Here is an 18,449-nt window from a genome sequence, read left to right as displayed (position 1 = left end):
ATGGAAAAACACAAAAAAATCATTCAATTAATTATTTTTATTTATTTTCAATTAATTATGATTGTGAAAACATGGCTTAAGATTTTAAAAAAAAAAGTAAGACACACAACTGCGAACAAAACAAAAGGATAAAATTCTTACAAGATTTAATTATGGTCACTTTGATTTTTTTTTTCTCTGCAATGGGCTCAATGTCCTAATTAACACTGGTGTTCAGCTGGCGGTGTGTGTGTGTGTGTGTGTGTGTGTGTGTGTATGTGTGTGTATGTGCGCGCACCGACCGGTAGAATTGTATACAGTTTCAGGCTTCTTTTTGACCGCTCATTTTCAAGCGCACTTGCCTCTCACTTTGAGAGCTCCCATGAGAGTCTCTTATTTACCCTCTGCCCCAGTCGGGGTCGTTGAAGATTCCCTTACTCTAAGGTGTCGTCTCCAGGGGTGACAGGCTTGCTGCAGCCATGGCAACGCACTTGATCCCCACAGCTCGCCACAAAGACAAGGAGGGCAGAGGACATGAGAGGACTGAATGAGCGTGTACAAGAAGAGTTTAGCATAGCGCCCCATGGAATAGAACTGAACATACACACACACACACACACACAGACACACACACACACACACACACACACACACACACACACACACACACACCTGTATTACCATCTAGCTGCCTGTCAAAGTCGACATGATAACTCCAGCAGCCCTGCGGCCGAGATACAGAGCCGGGTTGAGTTACAGTCCGACACCTTGAACACTGTCAAAATGAGCAGCTAATGACCAGGAAATATGTGTGTGTGTGTAGGGATGGAGGGAATACTTGGCTGTGATTATGTGTTTGTATGAGTGTGTGTACAAGTGACCGGGAAGGATGTTTAAGCGTGTGTGTTGAATGAGCAAGCATGCGCATGTGTGCGAGGCAGGAAGCCAGCGAACGGCGTTGCAGACGGCCACTCAGTTCATTTTGATAATAAAGGAAGAAGCGAGCACAGTCTTTCATTTCATTTGGGGTCGGAGGAGGAAATACCATTGTTTCTTGCACTCCTGCATAAAAATCACACATGATGGAAAGTTGAAAATAATCTCTCCTGATGTTTTAAGGCATGTGCGTGTGCCCCTGAGATAAAACAAACCAAACCTTGTGTCATAAATTATTGACAAAACTGAATTCTAGAGGAAAAAAAAATTGGAGCCAAAAGGAATAAGGGCATAGAACCAAAAGCAAGACTCCACATCCATCAACACACAATACTTAGATATTTGGCTCCGTCATGCAGAAGCTAATGTGTCCCACCTTCCCTGTGGCAGCAACAGACTCTATCATGTCCACATTACCTCACCTGCCCTGTGGCTATGTAAACCTAGTAGTGTGAATTATTCACACACACACACACACACACACACACACACACACACACACACACACACACACACACACACACACACACATACACAGTTCCCAGAGGCTTAACAAAAGGCTACAATGTCCCATGTTCAAGCCTATATGTTACGGCCGTCTTCGTCGGCTCCTCGCACTTCTATCCATCAGCGTAACAGACGGACAGCAGCTTTTGTTGGCTTGTAGCTTTCAAAGCAGCAAAACAAATGTGCGCACGACACAAAAACTGAGGTAAAGGTAACCGTATCCTTTTTGGAACAGAACAGAAAATTCCTTCAACAACTCTGCAAACATGGCTGCCTGCCTAGTGACTGACAGAATGGGATAAACGTGCGACTGAAGCTTTTTAACAACTTCTTGAAACCGTTTCTATTTTTGCTAACTGTAGCTTAGCATGAGGCCAGGATGTGTAGCTAGCTTTGTTCAAAGCTCAACATCACTATTTATGTAAGAGAACTTTTGAGGCTCATAAATAACCAGGGTTTTTTTTTTGGGGGGGGGGGGGGGGGGGTTTGGTCCGTACATAAAAAAAGTATATAAATACATATTTCTACTTTGTGTGCTAACGATCTCATAGACCCAAGTGCAGTTTGATTTATCTTATGTAGCTAGTTTGGTGTATTCAGTGCATAAAATGTCTGACTCAGCCTGTCATCATAAAATGCTAAACTTATTGTTATATTAATTGTATATCTACAACTATTCAGTGAGATAAACCAATCAAAGTCTTCAAAAAAACTTGCCATTTTTGTTTTTGTAGGTCACTATTAGCTAGCTCGCTCGGAGTTTGTACTTTAAAAATACTACAAATACAAGCATCCTTCCAATATTCTTTGATGTATGTGGGAAAAGAACAGGTAATCAACCTACTGTTGCACTCTCAAAGTATAACAATATTAACTACATGACCAAGTTATTCCAGAGACAGAGCAGTCTGCTGTCTGCATCTAAACAGTGTCTTCATAGCTTCTTGGAAGCATAATATAAAGCAATGAAGGATCATCAGAACTGCTGTTAATGCTGTGCAGTAAAAGCAGAGACATAATAAAGACAGACATAAGAGATGAATATCAGTGGTATGACAGAAGAGAAACAAATTACTGCAAGTAGTTTTAGAGTGGTTATAAACCTATAAGTCTGTTTCTGAATCCCAAATTCCACTCAAAGCCTTTCTTAATATTAATAGGTGTTCATGCTAGGTGACGATTAATCGTGTAAAGGAATGCGAGAAGGTGAAGAGAAATAGACAAACAAGTCAGGGAGGGATGTAGCAAGAAAGGCAGTCGTGTATAAAGGTGGTCTGAAGTGACAGGTGTATCAGATTCGGCTTCTTTCAATGATGCAGTATCAGCTTCCTACTGACTGGCAACTAACACATCCGAGCTAGCACGCCGACCACAAAAACTGCATCTAAAACTTCTAATGCTGTGGATATTTTCTTCGTTACAGTATAAAACTTCTGTTTTTCACTCACAGTTTCTAGCCCTCATAACATTCACCGCCATCAAACTTAACGTGACTCGTCATCCAGCCGACATTTTGGCCTCAGACGCTAAGCTATCCTGACCTATACGTTATCTCATGTTAACTAGCTTAGCTTTCATCAAACTGGAACACATGTAAATTGCTGGTTAAGAGCGAGGTGCAGTTAGCAAGATTAAAATAAAGCATCACATACTAGCAAATAAAAGGATTACAATTATTAAGGAGGCTAGCAACTAGCACAAAGTGATTTGGATTAAGCTACTTAGCCTTGAGACATTCGGCATTTGCATGTTTTATTATTACTGTCTTACCTTTTGAAAAAGACTTACATTTCATTTTTGTCTTTTGCTCAAACATTGCATTTAAGATTTTTTTTTATCATCCCTGTTAAATAAAGGGATAAAAAAGAGAAATGCTACATTAGCTACGGAAAGCTCGATGGATACATGCAGTTAGCACGCCTATAAAACTAAATGTTCAATTTATTAACTTGTTAGTGATAATGTTGTTGTTGTTTTCCCTTCAACATTTGGATGGTTCATGCATCATTGTATTCTAAAACAGATGAAGCTGTCAGTTAACGCCGCACCCTTGAAAACATGACATTTGTACAAATTTGTGCCAAAAGTGTAGCAGATAAATCTGGGTGTAGACATTTGCTACATTAGTAATGATTATCTCACAATTATGTCCGTAATACCCAGATTAATACCAACAATTAAAGACATGTGTGGATCTGTGCAACAAGACAAGATTAAGAACACTTTTTAGTACGAAATCCTATCAAACTAAATTACTGTCTACAACAAACCTTGAGCCAAGAGACGGATGCTGTCGTTGCTCATTACAAGAGAAGATATTTTCTGAGCATCGTTAATCCTCCCAGGCAAATGTGGGCTTCGCCCTGATGCCAAGGGAAATACAAACATCTCACTGGGAGTCTACCTACCTGTCTGCCTGCCAAAGCTCAGACATGTTTACCTCACCTCAGCAAACCTTGGAGAGTTGACAGCTGAGCAGAAAGGGATGATCGCATATCATTTCTGCTGAATGACGTGCTACTACTGTAACATGCAACATGGTTTTGAAACAGAATGGGAAAGTAAGCGCCAGGTTTATCCATCTGTGCATCACATCCAGACGTCACCAAGTCATAAACGGGGGCGACAGAAGAAAGCAAGGCGTCGTCATGTATCAAGTCTACACACACGTTCCAAACCACCACTAGTAAAGTCTTCTAGTCCGAACCAGAGCCACAGCAGCCATTCCACCTCTGAGAATGTGAGCTAAGCATGAGCTGTACACGATTAGTCCTGTAGACTGTTGTAGAAGCAGAGCAGGGACTAAGTGAGACACCGGGAAAACAAAGCACCACCACTGTGGACTAGGCTAGAGGTCAGAGGTTACCTCCTTCTGATTGAGCTCCAGCCAGGCAGTATAGAGCGGGAGCCGCAGAGCCCCACTGGAGTCCATCAGACTCCCCCCGTCCTGGGAGAGAGACACCGTGAGAGAGAGATACCGTATTAGACCTGCAGCCCACAAGCAAGGCATGTGTGTGTGTGTGTTCTTCAAGTTTGTGCATGTCGTCATCTCATTTGTAAACACAGAACAAAATGTCCTAATTAAACATACCAAACTTATACTTTATACTTAATACAGTACCCTCAGAACAGCAATCAAAACTTCATGTATACATACATGACACTTGTGTCTTCAACACTGGCTGAATCACTACCCACCAATCTGCCAACACTAACAACGTCAAAGTGCGACTATTCCTCTGCGGCCTCTTCAGAAACATCACCTCACACAATAGGCGACAACTCATGCAGCTCTGGACCAGGGTGTCTCATTCTGATGTATATCACACAGTACAAGTACTTTACTATGTGAGTAATAGATCAAATTTACAGCAGGAAAAACACAGGAAGTGTGTGTTTGGGTCAAACACGTTCAGGTTCAGACTCCATCTTCCATACATCAACAAAGGTGGTAACAGAAGAGTGTCAAAGAAACATCAGGAGTGTGTTTTCATGCAGTAGAATCAACTGCATTGTGACAGGCTGATGACAGGTAACTGCAAATGTATTTATTTTGTATTAATTGTTACGGTTACGACCCAAACCTACAGAGGACTCACAACAAATATTATCTTGTGTGCGTTTATGTGCGATGATAACCTTAAGTGTTAAAAGTTCCGCGGAAACTTGCGTCAAGAAGAACATGGCGTCTTCCTCTAAAAACGTGCCCTGCAGGGAAGAATGCAAAAAAGTGGGCTTCAACCCCAAAAACCCTTTTTAAAAAACAAAAACAAAAAAAAAACAATTAAAACACTCTGGCAGATAAAATGAGCACTCCTAATGTCCCGAACACGCATCTAACAAAGCCTGTGACCGTAACACACTCAAACACTGCATAATTCATACAAGAGCTCCTCTGCCACTTGTTATCGCTACTCAGGAAGCCACACACTGATTCAACTGTTGGCTCTAAAACGGCAACACAAGGAGACAGACAGCAACTTTACACACCGAACTTGCTCTCTGCAGGGTGTGTAAGGATCCGCTATGCCCTCTGTGTTGAGCATGAACGTACGTTTAACTGAATCGTGGAAAAATAATCCATCCATCCATTTTCTACTGCTTATCCTGTTAAGGGTCGTGGGGGGGGTGGAGCCTATCCCAGTGTCGCCATGAGGCGACAGTGCTGACCACTGCGCCACCGTGCCGCCCGGAAAAACAATACATCTTGAATTAAAAGCTTGATATTAAAAACAAGATGGCGGGCAGCGCTTGTTTATGGTACTGTACGGATCGAGGCCATCGAGAGGAAAAAAAAATGCAAAAAGTACATTTATTGAAATGCATTTGAAATATACACATTTAATGTTTATGAGTTTTATGATTATTTGGGTTTTGACCGGATTTCACAATAAAAAAATTCCATCCCTTATAAGTTTTTAGACTTATAAGTTTGCTAATATGCACTAAATGCAAATTGTATTAAAGACTGCAGTAGTGTGAATAACTTTGCAGGTATTTAGCTATAAATTAGAGTGACAGTGACAATGTGACTTCATGAACGAGGTAACCAAGTCATTGCAGAATTTAATGCATGTGGCACGTAACATTGCCGTGTGCTAGCTGAACCTACAGTCAAAATACAGCAAAACATGATATCATTAAGGAACCAAATGTCTCCATCCATCCATCCATTTTCTTTCTCTTATTCCTGTTAAGGGTCGCGGGGGGGGGGGGGGGTGGAGCCTATCCCAGCAGCTACGGGCGAGAGGTGGGGTTCACCCTGGACAGGTCGGAACCAAATGTCTCTCAAAATCTATTTCATTTGGCAAGAACACTTCCAAAATGTTAAGGCATTAACCTGAAGTAAATCATATTTTTTTAACGAAGTGATTCCCCGTGACATCAATGTCAGCGAGTGATTTAAATTAGGCTTTTTAAGCCAAAAGATATAGAAGAGAAAACTACACACACACACACACACAGTGTAGTTTAGGTAATTTGAGCTATGGTGTGACATAATTTGCACATTTGCTTGGATGATTACAGACCCGCCAGTAAACAGCACCAGCGTGAGAGCGAGCCAGGAACGCTTTGGTGCTCTGGTGGGTGCTAAGAGAGAGCTCAGCCTGTCTGGCTGGGAATGCTGTCTTGCTGTAAATATTGCACCCTTGCATTAGCCAGCGCAGCATTATTAACACGTCTAACATCACGTCTGGGTGCGGAATAAAGTGACACTACAAAAACACCGCAAACACGCGCGCACGTCACGCTCCGCTTCGCTTCGCTGAACTTGGAAGGTCACAAGAGTTCCGTCACCTCTGCGGTGTACAGTTGACCGATGTTTCGGTCACATTATCTTTTTTTTTTTTTTTTTTTAATTATTAATTGGCGAAGTTCAAGGAGTTCAGCCAGCTGTTGGTTACATTTCCTGTCACCACTTGGAGTGATGGTAAAATGGAGCAGCTGATGAGATCTTGTTCAGTGACGATGACTCTTTTAAGCAGGGAGACATGAGTGTCACGCACAGTTTGAAAGATTGGGGCAACTTTGTAGTCACTGTTTGCACGTCAGGATTACAGGAGCTTAACGTTAAATATGAAGCCAAATTAAAAGCTTATTTTGAGATCTGCTTATTAGTGGAGGGAGTTTCAGGAGAAGATAACGTGGGGCTCGTTTCAAAGTCAAGAATGAACTTGCATGTAATTTCGTGTTTCTTCCAAGACAAACCTCACCTTTAAAGTATAAAGATCAATTCTGACACTGACCGCTGATGAAAAGATTACAGTTGTGATTCTGATCAGAAGAAGTAAGATAAACTGTACTCTCCTCTTTTCTTCAACCTCTATTTATCCCCTCAGGTTTCCTGGCAGATATAATTACAATACAACTCACATCCTTCCCGGTGTCCAGATTGAAACATCATTTCCTGCATCAAGACACATCATTTCCTGTTCTGACCAAGCATCCAAACCTCCCACCAATCCAAGAATATTCATCTTCTTCTCTCTGTGTTTGCGTTTCCTGTTTAGTCCTTGAGACTTTGCCACATGGAATTTGAAAAATGTCTAACCTGCCACTTCTATTGTGCATCACTAATAGTAACACACACACACACACACACACACACACACACGCAGGCTCTCTATTTATCTGCCCCCCACGGATGCAAACACACGCATTCACAGCTTTCCAACCGACTCAGATCATTGCAACAATGGCCAGTCCATGTCTGTTGCCATGCCAACGCTACCCCCAACCTTTGGCCTCTGTTTTATAGTCGAGGCACCCTGTTCCTTCTAAAGAGAGCAGGAGTGGCCTTTAAAGGGGGCACCCGTACACCCTGCAGAATCTCAACCGTCCCATCTTCTGACCCAGTAAATCAGCCTCAGTGCGTGTGTGCATTGTGTGAACTTGCCGTTAGAACCGTTACACACAAGCACGGAACAACAACATTTGACAGGGTTGCACCAACTTTTTGTTCATCTAAATTTGTGTGTAATTGCTTCTTAAATGTGTTGCTACTATCAGCTAACAAATGCACTTCACCATTAAAACTTCCTGGCTTTAAAATAAACAATTTAATGTTCATCAGAGCTATGTATTACCAACTAATCAATCCTGAACAGAAACTATAGCATGATGTGCTATACCTCTCACATCTAAGATAGCTTAAATAAACTTAACATGCTAACATGGAAAAAACACCAATAAATATAAGTAGTATCCATGCTGGGATATTATTATTATGAGGATAAAATAGAACATTTGCTAATGGAGAAGCATGATTTAGCCATTTAAGCTAACGTTATACATGCAGTGCCGTTACAGAATAAGTTTAGATTTTTTGTAAAATGTCATTGAAAATCTAAATTTAGATAATAACTAAACTGAATTTCATCAGGTCAGCTATCTCGTCCATATTTACAATTTTGTTTTACTCTTCAACGGAGAATGTACTAGTTAGTTAACACTAGTGTTTAGGCTAGTACAGTTAGCTATGCAATACTTACAACTAGAGGCTACTTTGGGTGAAGTATCAACAAATCTCTAATGAAAAAAATTGGTGAAAAGATACATTTAAAGATGACGTAACATAAGAATGCCTTTAATCTTTCCAATATATAAATCAACAGAATCCTGCTTGACCAAAATCTCTCCCTCCATGTCAGCCAAAACCATTAAAAGCTCCAACAAAGATAACGTGAACAGAGTTAGAGTGTTATTTATGTATGTGTGTGTGTCTTTGTGTAACATGAATCTAAATTACATCACGGCTTGAGCATTGTGCTCTTATCTTCTCTCTCTGGGCTGTGTAGTTTCAAGACAAATGCATGTGCAAATTTCTCTTCCACCCTTGCCAGTAACATACGTGTGCTTTCGTTCACCTCCGTACATTTGCTAGTCAACATATCTCATCTTTTGTGAGAACGTTACTGCTTTCTTCCATATACATTTCAACTAATCCCCCCAGCAACTGATGCAGGATTAAATTACTGCCAGTCAACTAAATTTCTTCTAATCATTCAACACATGAAGAAAAGCTGACCCTGCGTCAATGCTAGTTGGCCTCTGGCTAATTTAATGGAATGTGTCACCAGCTCTGCAAATCACTGGTTCATATTAAGATTGACATTGGTAGAACAGACCCACCCAAAATGCAAATTACTCAAGAATACACTTAAAATAACTGATGTAGGTCTACTTACAAACCTAGCAGAACAAGAGCAGACAATCGTTTTAGGACATGGAAATTTATTTTGTTTCCTTGTCCGCATTGTACAAATACTTCCAAATACTCATAGGCAAACAAAACAATATCTTTACTGGCTTTCAAATATAATTTGTGGTGTCCAGGTGACTCTAGAAGCCTTTCAAGAGCAGCAGAGGAAGGGGACATGCACCCTTAACACACCCCAAACAATAGGTACAAATGTGACCCGGCAGCTAGCTAACACAGGAGCAGTGTGTTAGCATGATTCATCACATCTGATGAATGCTTCCCTGACAAGGCTATCGCGTATTATCTGTGCTCTAAAGGTGGTAGACAGAAGCAAGAGATGAACAACCTGTGAAACTGGAGAAGGCTGGTATTTAGGTGACAAGCAGGGTACTCTCTCAAACACGCTACGAAACACAGGTGCTGCTGAAATACAATGCTGGATGACTTTGGTGCCTCAAAGTGATGCTATAGCATTAGGCTTCAGCTACATGGTGGAAAAGCTAAGCTAGGAGAGAGGAAACAACAGTAGTGACAGCATAGCACAGAATACCAGTCAGCATTTTAGCTTTGAAAATCTTGGAGATAAAACTTGCACATTCTGTGCAGGTAAGTTAAATCCCCTATTAACAAAGCCATGATGAAAATTCATAAAAATGTCACAACAAATATTGCTACTTCCATTTTGTGCAATTCCTAAATCATCCAGTCAATACACTTCATGTCTAGCTTACAAAAATGCTATTTTAATTACATAGCGAACACCTCGCTTCCAAGCTACAGCATGTACATGCTCAGACCTCATCATATTTCCTGTCTGGTTTAATATTGTAACAACACCCGCAGGCTCTGGAAGTTTGTTGGGGAAAAAAAAAAAACACCAGCAATTGACTGCAGCATAAGCTGCACTAATATAATATTACAACTGAAGTGGATACATGAGCTAGCTTTTGAAATAATTGCTGTCACTTTTCTGTGATTGGACCGAGTAAAGAGGGAAGAAGACCATCGTGGGAACGTCTTGAATGAGTACCGTGATTAATGTCAGATTCATTACCAGTGTGAAAATAACTTTCGGCCCATAAAAAGACAGAGAAAGGGCAGGGAAATGTTAAACTCTTGAACTCAGAGACAGCCAGGAATCTATCTAATAAACATTTGAGCCCTGAAGTGGAGGCCTGACCCCTGGCTGGTGAATTCAGTGATGAGTGTCAGAGTGAACAGCACTAGCAGGGCCTGCACTTTGGAGATTATCCTCTGAATTAATTAAAAGTCACGATTAAGTACCTTGGAAAACTAAAATAAACATATTTCCTATACTTCAAAGTCTGAAAGCTCAACACCGGCCATGTATGACCCTTAATAGTCAGGGAGAGCAGCAGCAGCAGCTCGTTGGTTCATTATCAGCTCCTTACCTTGTTGTAATAGTGGAGCTGTACTGAATGCCAATGGCCATCGCTGACCCCACCGGGGATGTAGGGTGACACTGTGGTCTTTGTCTCGCCTGGATGAAGGGAGGTTAGGTAAGAGGGGGAGAAGAAGAGCAGAGTCAGAGAGAGAAGTATAGAAAATGATCACGCAATTATGCTGTTTGCTACTGCAAATGTTAATTCAATACTCATCCAAAACCAGATAATGTGATTTTTGTCTGAACAGCTGCCACTTCAAATGTGTTCTGGATTCTCCATGTTTACCTGCAGTTGTTGTTTTTTTGTTGTTGTTTTTTTTTGGGGGGGGGGGGTGAAATATTTGATATATTTACCTGGGACATGCTTAAAGAAACTTTTTGGGAAATAAACTTGTTGTATAACGATACCCTTCTGTATCACTGCCACTGGATGGCTGACCGTGGTTGTGGTTGGTGTATCAGCCGTCTCAAACGTCATCAAATACAAGTTTCTTCAAAACAATCTTTGCCCGCATTAATAAGGCAACGGTTGCCACTTAATATGAGGTGAAAAAAAGTTACAACTTATGGGATTTTGGTTTTTTAGATTCAGCTAAAGCAGCTCGGCGGTGCAGTGGTTAGCGCTGTCGCCTCACAGCAAGAAGGTTCTTTCTGTGTGGAGTTTGCATTTTCACCCTGTGCCTGCATGGGTTCTCTCCGGTACTACGACTTCCTCCCACCATCCAAAGACATGCAAATGGGGACAAGGCAGAATGATACTCTAAATCGACTGTAGGTATGAATGTGAGTGTGAATGGTTGTTTGTCTCTCTGTGTTCGCCCTGCGATGGACTGAACCCCGCCTCTCATCCGTAGCAGCTGGGATAGGCTCCAGCCCCCCCACGACCCTTAATAGGAAAAAGCGGAAGACAATGGATGGATGGATAGATTCAGCGAAATTCAGAACTACTTTTAGCTAACATGCTCTTTCTTTAGCTTTAGCCACCGCAGGCCATTGAAGCTCAATTCTGTGCGCTATCTCAGCATCATGACCATAATTCATGCTTTGGGAGAGCTAATCTTAGTCGGCGTCTCTCACTGAGACAACTGCGGAGCATAATGGCACCAGCTTTACCGACAGCTTGCTCTGTTTGTCAAAGGCAGGAGCAGGCTGAGCCCGAATCCACCACTCTGCAAATCAGTAAACAGCACCACTGACAGGACGTGTTGTGTTACTTTGTGTCGGTTAATAAGTGATGTGTGTGTGTGTGTGTGCGTTTTTGACAGTGCACGTGAGAAATGAGGTTGAAGAATGTGCATAGGAGAGATTGTGTGTCTTAATTTGGCAGCGTATTTACAGTCCGTACCAGAAAAAACAGACAAGTAGGCAAAGAGAAACAAGACTGACATATCAAAGCCTTTTTTCACTCTCATTAACTGTGAGTCATAATCTTGAGTGTTTAATCTGATGATTCACATACTCAACATTCAGCCATATTTCAGATTTGAAGTAGGGCACATGGACTTGGCTTGACTCCCAAACAGGCTTCACCCCACCTAATCATATTGAACTGGATTCCTCCCCGTACAGTACCATGGGAAAGTAGACTGACTCGGAGAATAGTCACAGTGTATAGAGTTACTTCTTAATCTCTTTTACTATTTCCCAAAGCAAAGGTTTGAAAAAGAATCTTAAATAAAGAACTATTGATGACTGCTCTGACAGTCAAAAAGCTTTCTAATGCAAGTGGAATGGATTTGTGACAACATGTTTACCAATGAAAACAAAACTTCGTCTGTGAATCTGAAAGTTTAGCATGCGTGTCAAGTGTGACTCACACCTTGACGTGTCTCTGTCGGCGCGATATCCTGGTTTGAGACAAGCGAGTTAGAATGTGTATTACATCTTTCAGCCTAAGTCCAAAGCCACAAGATGCAATTCAACAGCGAGAGGGATTTCTTGATTTCCAAAAATGAATTTAGATTTCCAAACAAAGCTTTTAGATTTCCAAACAAAGCTTTGAGATTTGCAAACAAAGCTTTTAGATTTGCAAAGTTTTTGGGTTATTTTTCCATCAATCCATCCATTTTCTTCTGCTTATCCTGTAAAGGGTCACGGGGGGTGGAGCCTATCCCAGCAGCCTTCCGGTGAGGGCGGGGTTCACCCTGGACAGGTCACCAGTCCATGGCAGGGCCAACACATAGAGACAGACAACCATTGGCTCTCCCAGCCACGCCTACGGTCAGTTTAGAGTCTGGATTAACCTGGTCCCCTCTTGATGTCTTTGGACTGTGGGAGGAAGCTGGAGTACCAGAGAGAACCCAGCAGGAACAGGGAGAACATGGAGACTCACACAGAAAGATCCTGTGCCTGAGCCAGGACTTGAGCTTGGAACCTTCTCGCTGTGAGGCGACAGTGCTGACCACTGCACCAGGGTTATGTTTATGCATATGTAACTAATTATACATGCAATCTTTTCAATTGCAGTGTCAATCATTTTGCTGTCAAATCAGTTTTTCTCAATGCAAACCTGTTCTGTTTGATTACACAAGAGAGATACAAAAGTAGCTCCACACCAGTCCAAATATGTGTTTGATCTACGGTCCAGCAGTTCCCAGTTATAATGATGGTGGGTGTGTTTTTGAGCACACATGAAGTGTATTAGTGTGTGTGTGTGTGTGTACTTATCTGAGTTAGAACTAAGTCCTTTGAGATGACATAAGATAAAATATGATAAATGGTATAATTTCAGAGAGAAAGACCAGGTTGGGATACTCCTGATTTGATAGTCTAATTACTACCCCCCACCCCACCCCCCATTTTTAAGAGCAGCCTTTGTGCTAAGCAGTTTAAAACCCAGCACATCTACAAAAATAAAATATTTCTCTGTCTCTTCAAAGTTCATCAAAACAGGAACCTCAGCCTGGATAACTCACATGAGTGTGTGTGCATATCTTAAAACTTTAAATTGTTTTTTGGGGGCTCAATAAATGAGTGTTGGTCAGCTGTGTGCATCTGTGTGTGTGTGTGTGTGTGTGTGTGTGTGTGTGTGTGTGAGATAAGTCAAAGTTCCTGGCCAGTTATGTACCTGCACCATAATTAATCAACTTACAGCTGTCTGAGGAAGCAGTTGCTTTCAAAACAGAAAAACACACCCAGGCTTCTTACCTTCACATACTTGTGTGAACTGCAGTGTATTTGGGTACATGCCCGCATTAACACACAGGCACACACGCATACACGCACGCACGCACACACAGTGCACGCTTAACGAAAAAAGAAATACTGATAGGATTATTTTGCGGCCTCTTTGTGAAAGTCACTTTAGTAACAGTACGGTTTTACAGGTGGAGCTGTGTGTGCGTGCACACACGCACGCATGCAAGCGCGCCCGCACACACACACACACACACACACACACACACACACACACACACACACACACAGGGCATGAAGTCTAACCTCCAGAGAAGGTGAGTTGAATCTGCTCGTCAATGATTTCCAGAGCGATGAAATCATGTTTCTCGTTGAACCTTCCGTTGTACAGAAGCAGAGCGTTCCTTTCTCTTGTAGCAAACCTGCAAACAAATTTAAAGATGATTTTGTGTTTTTTATTGTACGAAGAGTTGAAGGGCACGTGACTATTATTCTGACACTCAGGACAGCTGCCGGCCTAAACCGGACCAGTTTGTGTTTGACTCAATTACTGTCATTTCGCAAAAAGACAGTATTAACTTATCTACTTCGGGAGTCTACAGCGAGATTTAATAAAAACAGGGACATTCACATTAGTCTAAGAGGCGTCTGAGTAAATTCTAACATTTTTTTCCTCTCCATCGTGCAAGTTTCCTGTCACATTTCTCACCACCAGTCCAACTCTAACAAAGCAGGATTAAGTGGTGGAAGAGTGTGCTGATAACTCTCTGATGAAAGGCCTGAGGAGCTCTTGAGGAAAAGTCAGTTGGAAAGAAAAGACAGGATGTGTGAAGCCGACGGGACAGGAAACAGTTTCCCCGCCTTGGTCGATGCATGACTGTAATCAAGTGATAGAGAGACCTGGCTAACCTGCTTACGAGAGTGCAAAGGTCACGTATGAGGCTGTTTGTGTGTGTGTTAGGAGTGTAAGGTGAGGGCAGAGGAGTCAGCCAGCAGATGCCAGTGAGGCAGGAAGTCAGGATGGCCGTAGCCAAACACTGATAAGGGAAACTCATCACAAAGCCTTTCCTGTTTTCACCGTTCTCCAAATGTTTTTCACCATCATGCTACCCATCAGTTCAGAAAACCTAATACTGGTAATAAAGGTTCTTCCCCTATAATAATATTTACTGTGCATTAACCTTGCTGAACCATTCTTCCTCCAGCAGTCTGTTTGAGAGTGTGTGAAGTGGCACATTCAGAAAGAGTGTGTGAATTCTTTACACTTAGACGTGTGTGTGTGTGTGTGTGTGTGTGTGTGTGTGTGTGTGTGTGTGTGTGTGTGTGTGTGTGTGTGTGTTGAGAAAACACAACCAGGACACAATGGAAAAGTGTGTACATGTCTGGGCACACCCTGGTTGACACATTATCTGACTGAACTCAACTGTGTTTTTGTGTACAGTTCTTCGTGCTTCCTACCCTAAGTTAACATTTCACTCACACCGATACATGCAGCTGAAGTGCTGCTGCAGCATAAAGGGAAAAGGTTTTTGTGAAATTTTATCAAGATGTTGAAGTATATAATTTGACATTTTTAAACTACTACCTAATTTTTGATATTTTACTTAAATATGTGGATAAATATGCAGTTATTAGAGGATACTCTGAAAACTGCCGAACACCAGAATGCTTCTATTTAGTCACAAGGTGGAAACTCTTCAGTTGGTTCTGTGAGAACAAGAACCATGTAATAATGGGTGATTGTTACAGCAGTATTACAAAATGTTGGGCTATAACATTAACAAATTAGTCATCTGCATACAGGTGATTCCTGATTAGAAGAAACAAGGGGCTTTAAATCGAGCTGTGTGGTACACCTAATATATAATTTCTAAGCTTACGGCTAGTTATTTTGTGAGCTATACAGTCTTTTTTAACAACTCCATTTGGATAGGTGACCTAGTGATTATCAAAGGAAGAGGGAAGGGAAGGAAGTACTCACATAAAGGAGACAGTAAAATGGAACCTTTGCCGCAGGCCCCTGAAGGTGACGAAGGACTGTCCGGGGAAGCTGCGAGTAGTCATCTCACAGTAGGGCTTCTCATATTCCCCTGGTGGACACTCGCACATGAAACCACCCGCAAGGCGGTTGACACATTCGCCACCGTTCTTACAGACACCAGGTACACACCGACCTGATGACGCATTCAGCTCACAGTGCTCACCTATGCAAAGAAAAGAAAGGGTTTGTTTAATACACTTTGGTTGTTTTGACTGTTTATTTGTCTTCACTGATTGGTTTACCTGGGTTGCATCAGCTTTCAGGGTGTCACTGCTTTTGTAAACACCTTGTCAATAAACTGCTACTACATAACTGAATAGCAGAGAGGGCATTTTCCTTCTTAAAGGTCTTTAATTATTAGGTTTTTAAGCTTTTGATAATTGTTCAACAGTTCTCCTGCAGCTGTGAGTCACCAAGGTCCCTGCATCAGTCTCTGCCCTGGGAGGAATCATAACACTGGCACCTTTCAAGACGAGACACAATTTGACTTAGAGTGACAGGATGTGCTGTTTATATGATCATTCAAATCAAGTCTGAGTGTGAATGAAATATTGTAGAAAGCGGAGGTTAAGAAATGCCTCACCGGAAAGACAATCGCTAAAATTGTGTTGACCTGCATTACTTTATTTGTATTGTTCATCCCCATTTCTCCTCGATGTTTGGCTCGCTACAGTTTTCATGATTGATGGTCAAATCTTGATTAGAAACTTGTGTTTGGGGCAGAAAGCATTCCGTCTACATCTTCATAAACTGTCACAGACAACCTGGTAAATCTGACAGTTTGTGCTGAAGATCTCCCAGAAAGGACAGGCTCACAAGAAGCCAGACTTCAACTGAACATTAGCAACAATGATAAAGCCCTGCTGAGCCAGTTTCTCGGAAGCACAGGTCTTATTCGAAAGGGATTTTGGCCACAATTGAAGGGGAGAGAGAGGATGGGAGACAAAGAGGGGTCAGAGACGAAGAGGGAGATGGACAAAGACAGAAAGAGGGAGCTTAGTGGTGAAGTCAGGGGGAGAGATCTCTAACATTCCTCTTGTAAAGCCAATGATACATTTAATCCGTGTAAAGTTATAGCTCACCAGTTAAATATGAACGTAACTGTTTTGTGTGGCAAACTTGATTTACTTTTTTTGTCCAAAAGAAAAGCTCACTTTATCACGTCATCTTGAAAAAATCAAGCTTCTGTCTCAATAAAGGATTCTACAAAATGGGATTGATGTCAAAAATAATGGTGAGAAAGTTGGAAGGCTGGAAATAAAGACTTTTTCCATTTGTTTAGTCAATACATGTACATATGTTTTCTCAAAGAAGCGTGACCGGCCGGGGGCCTTTGCCCTCCTTCCTTCCCGTTCTTCGCCGCCCTGCATCTGCTGATGAGGTCACGGGAGCCAACACAACTGAGTTTGGTTGCCGCTGAATAGCCTGCAGCCAATCCCTGCCCTCGTCTGCTGCCCCTCCTCCCTTTATCAATCCACCTGGTCCAGACGTTGGGGCGGAGCGTAATGTGAATCATGTTGTTGCCACATCGCCGCCCATGTGCCTACTTCGTATGCTAGTGCTAGTTTCGGAGTGTGTTTTAGCTACCTTCGTGTGTGACAGCGTAGCTTTGTGCGTGTTAGTTAGAGAGTTTCTTTTGTTCATTTCCTCCCCGAGTGCTGTGGCCGGGTTCGAGAGAGTTTTTTTGTTTATTTCACATACCGTACTTTTTTCTCTGTGCTTTTCACACGTAGTGTCGCTTTGCATTAGATCCACCAGAGGTAGAGCAGAAGCCCCTCTGTAATTTCTGTTTGGTTCCAGGCAAGTGCCCAGTGTAGTTAAGTTAGTTAGCCACTTTTATTTTTGTTGTTTTCCCGTTGGTAGCCTGACGAGTGTGCTGAGCCCCTTCGGCTAGTGATAGCCTAGTTAGAGGGTCCTTTGACCCCCCACTACTTCAGGTAAGAGACATTTTTGTTATGTTTGTTTCGTTGTTTTGGGCTTACCGTTGGCTACCCGAGCACAGCTATCTCCTGCAGTGTTTATATTTGTGTTGGGATTGTGGTCTTGATCAATAAACGGCCGCACGACCAGACCGCAGCTCTTGTTACATCCCGTTTTTCTTGGCCTAGACACCCGCTGCAGCCGGTGGGTCGTAACAGTTAGGCTGATAGTAGACTCAAAGGTTTGAGGTGTCACTTAAAAACTAGTTTACTGTTGTGTAACAGTAGTTTTGAACAGATAAATGACAGAAGGAAACATGGCAGTTTTGAACCAATCCATCTGCCCATGATGAGCTCTGCCAGGAGACCAACTCAACGAACCAGACTAACAAGGAGCCTTTAGATTGGCTCATTATCTGGAAGTTCTCCTGTGCCTGAAGCCATTGTCAAGATGAACTGGGTGTTGCTGGAGGTTGTTCTCCACTGGCTAAAGTTTTCGGCTACATGTTTCCTCACTGTGGTGGCTCTCAGCTGGGAAAATTCCTCCTAAATAACCATGAAATTCTTCACCAAGAAACAACAAGTTGGGCCCAGTTTTCTGGCTAGACTCATTGAAATTCCTCCACTAATGCACCAGCTGCCTTTTTTCTGACTAATATTATAGGTAATGGGTGCCTCAGTGTCCCATTGCAGTGTTGCGTGTCATCTTGCTGTCCAGACATGATCTCTCCACCCATGACACATCAAGCCTCAGCACCACAGCCTGGAACCAGGTAATGGCCCTTCTCTCCTCGGCATAATCCTTTTTTCCGAGGGTGAATTATA

The 18,449-nt window shown here is 42.2% G+C and overlaps 1 protein-coding gene across 6 annotated transcripts in view; it reads right to left on the bottom strand.

The window, feature by feature from the left end:
* Positions 1–18,449, bottom strand: part of celsr1a (cadherin EGF LAG seven-pass G-type receptor 1a) — an 88,858-nt gene that overhangs the window by 31,183 nt on the left and 39,226 nt on the right. For 4 of the 6 annotated variants that reach the window (XM_086201131.1, XM_086201130.1, XM_086201132.1 and 1 more), the window contains exons 4-7: positions 15,646–15,868; positions 13,971–14,086; positions 10,537–10,625; positions 4,289–4,369 (exon numbers count right to left, since the gene is read on the bottom strand). In XM_086201131.1, coding sequence (XP_086057257.1) covers positions 4,289–4,369; positions 10,537–10,625; positions 13,971–14,086; positions 15,646–15,868 — 509 coding nt within the window. The remainder of the gene's footprint in view (positions 1–4,288; positions 4,370–10,536; positions 10,626–13,970; positions 14,087–15,645; positions 15,869–18,449) is intronic. The other 2 variants (XM_086201135.1, XM_086201136.1) reach the window with 1 other exon arrangement.

This window comes from Aulostomus chinensis, chromosome 4 (genome assembly GCF_037954235.1).
Source record: "Aulostomus chinensis isolate RoL2024-O1b breed Wild chromosome 4, RoL_Achi_v1.0, whole genome shotgun sequence".
Classification (NCBI taxonomy): Eukaryota; Metazoa; Chordata; class Actinopteri; order Syngnathiformes; family Aulostomidae; genus Aulostomus; species Aulostomus chinensis.
The sequence above is the reverse complement of the archived record's forward strand: the minus strand, read 5'-3'. Positions and strand labels throughout refer to the sequence as shown.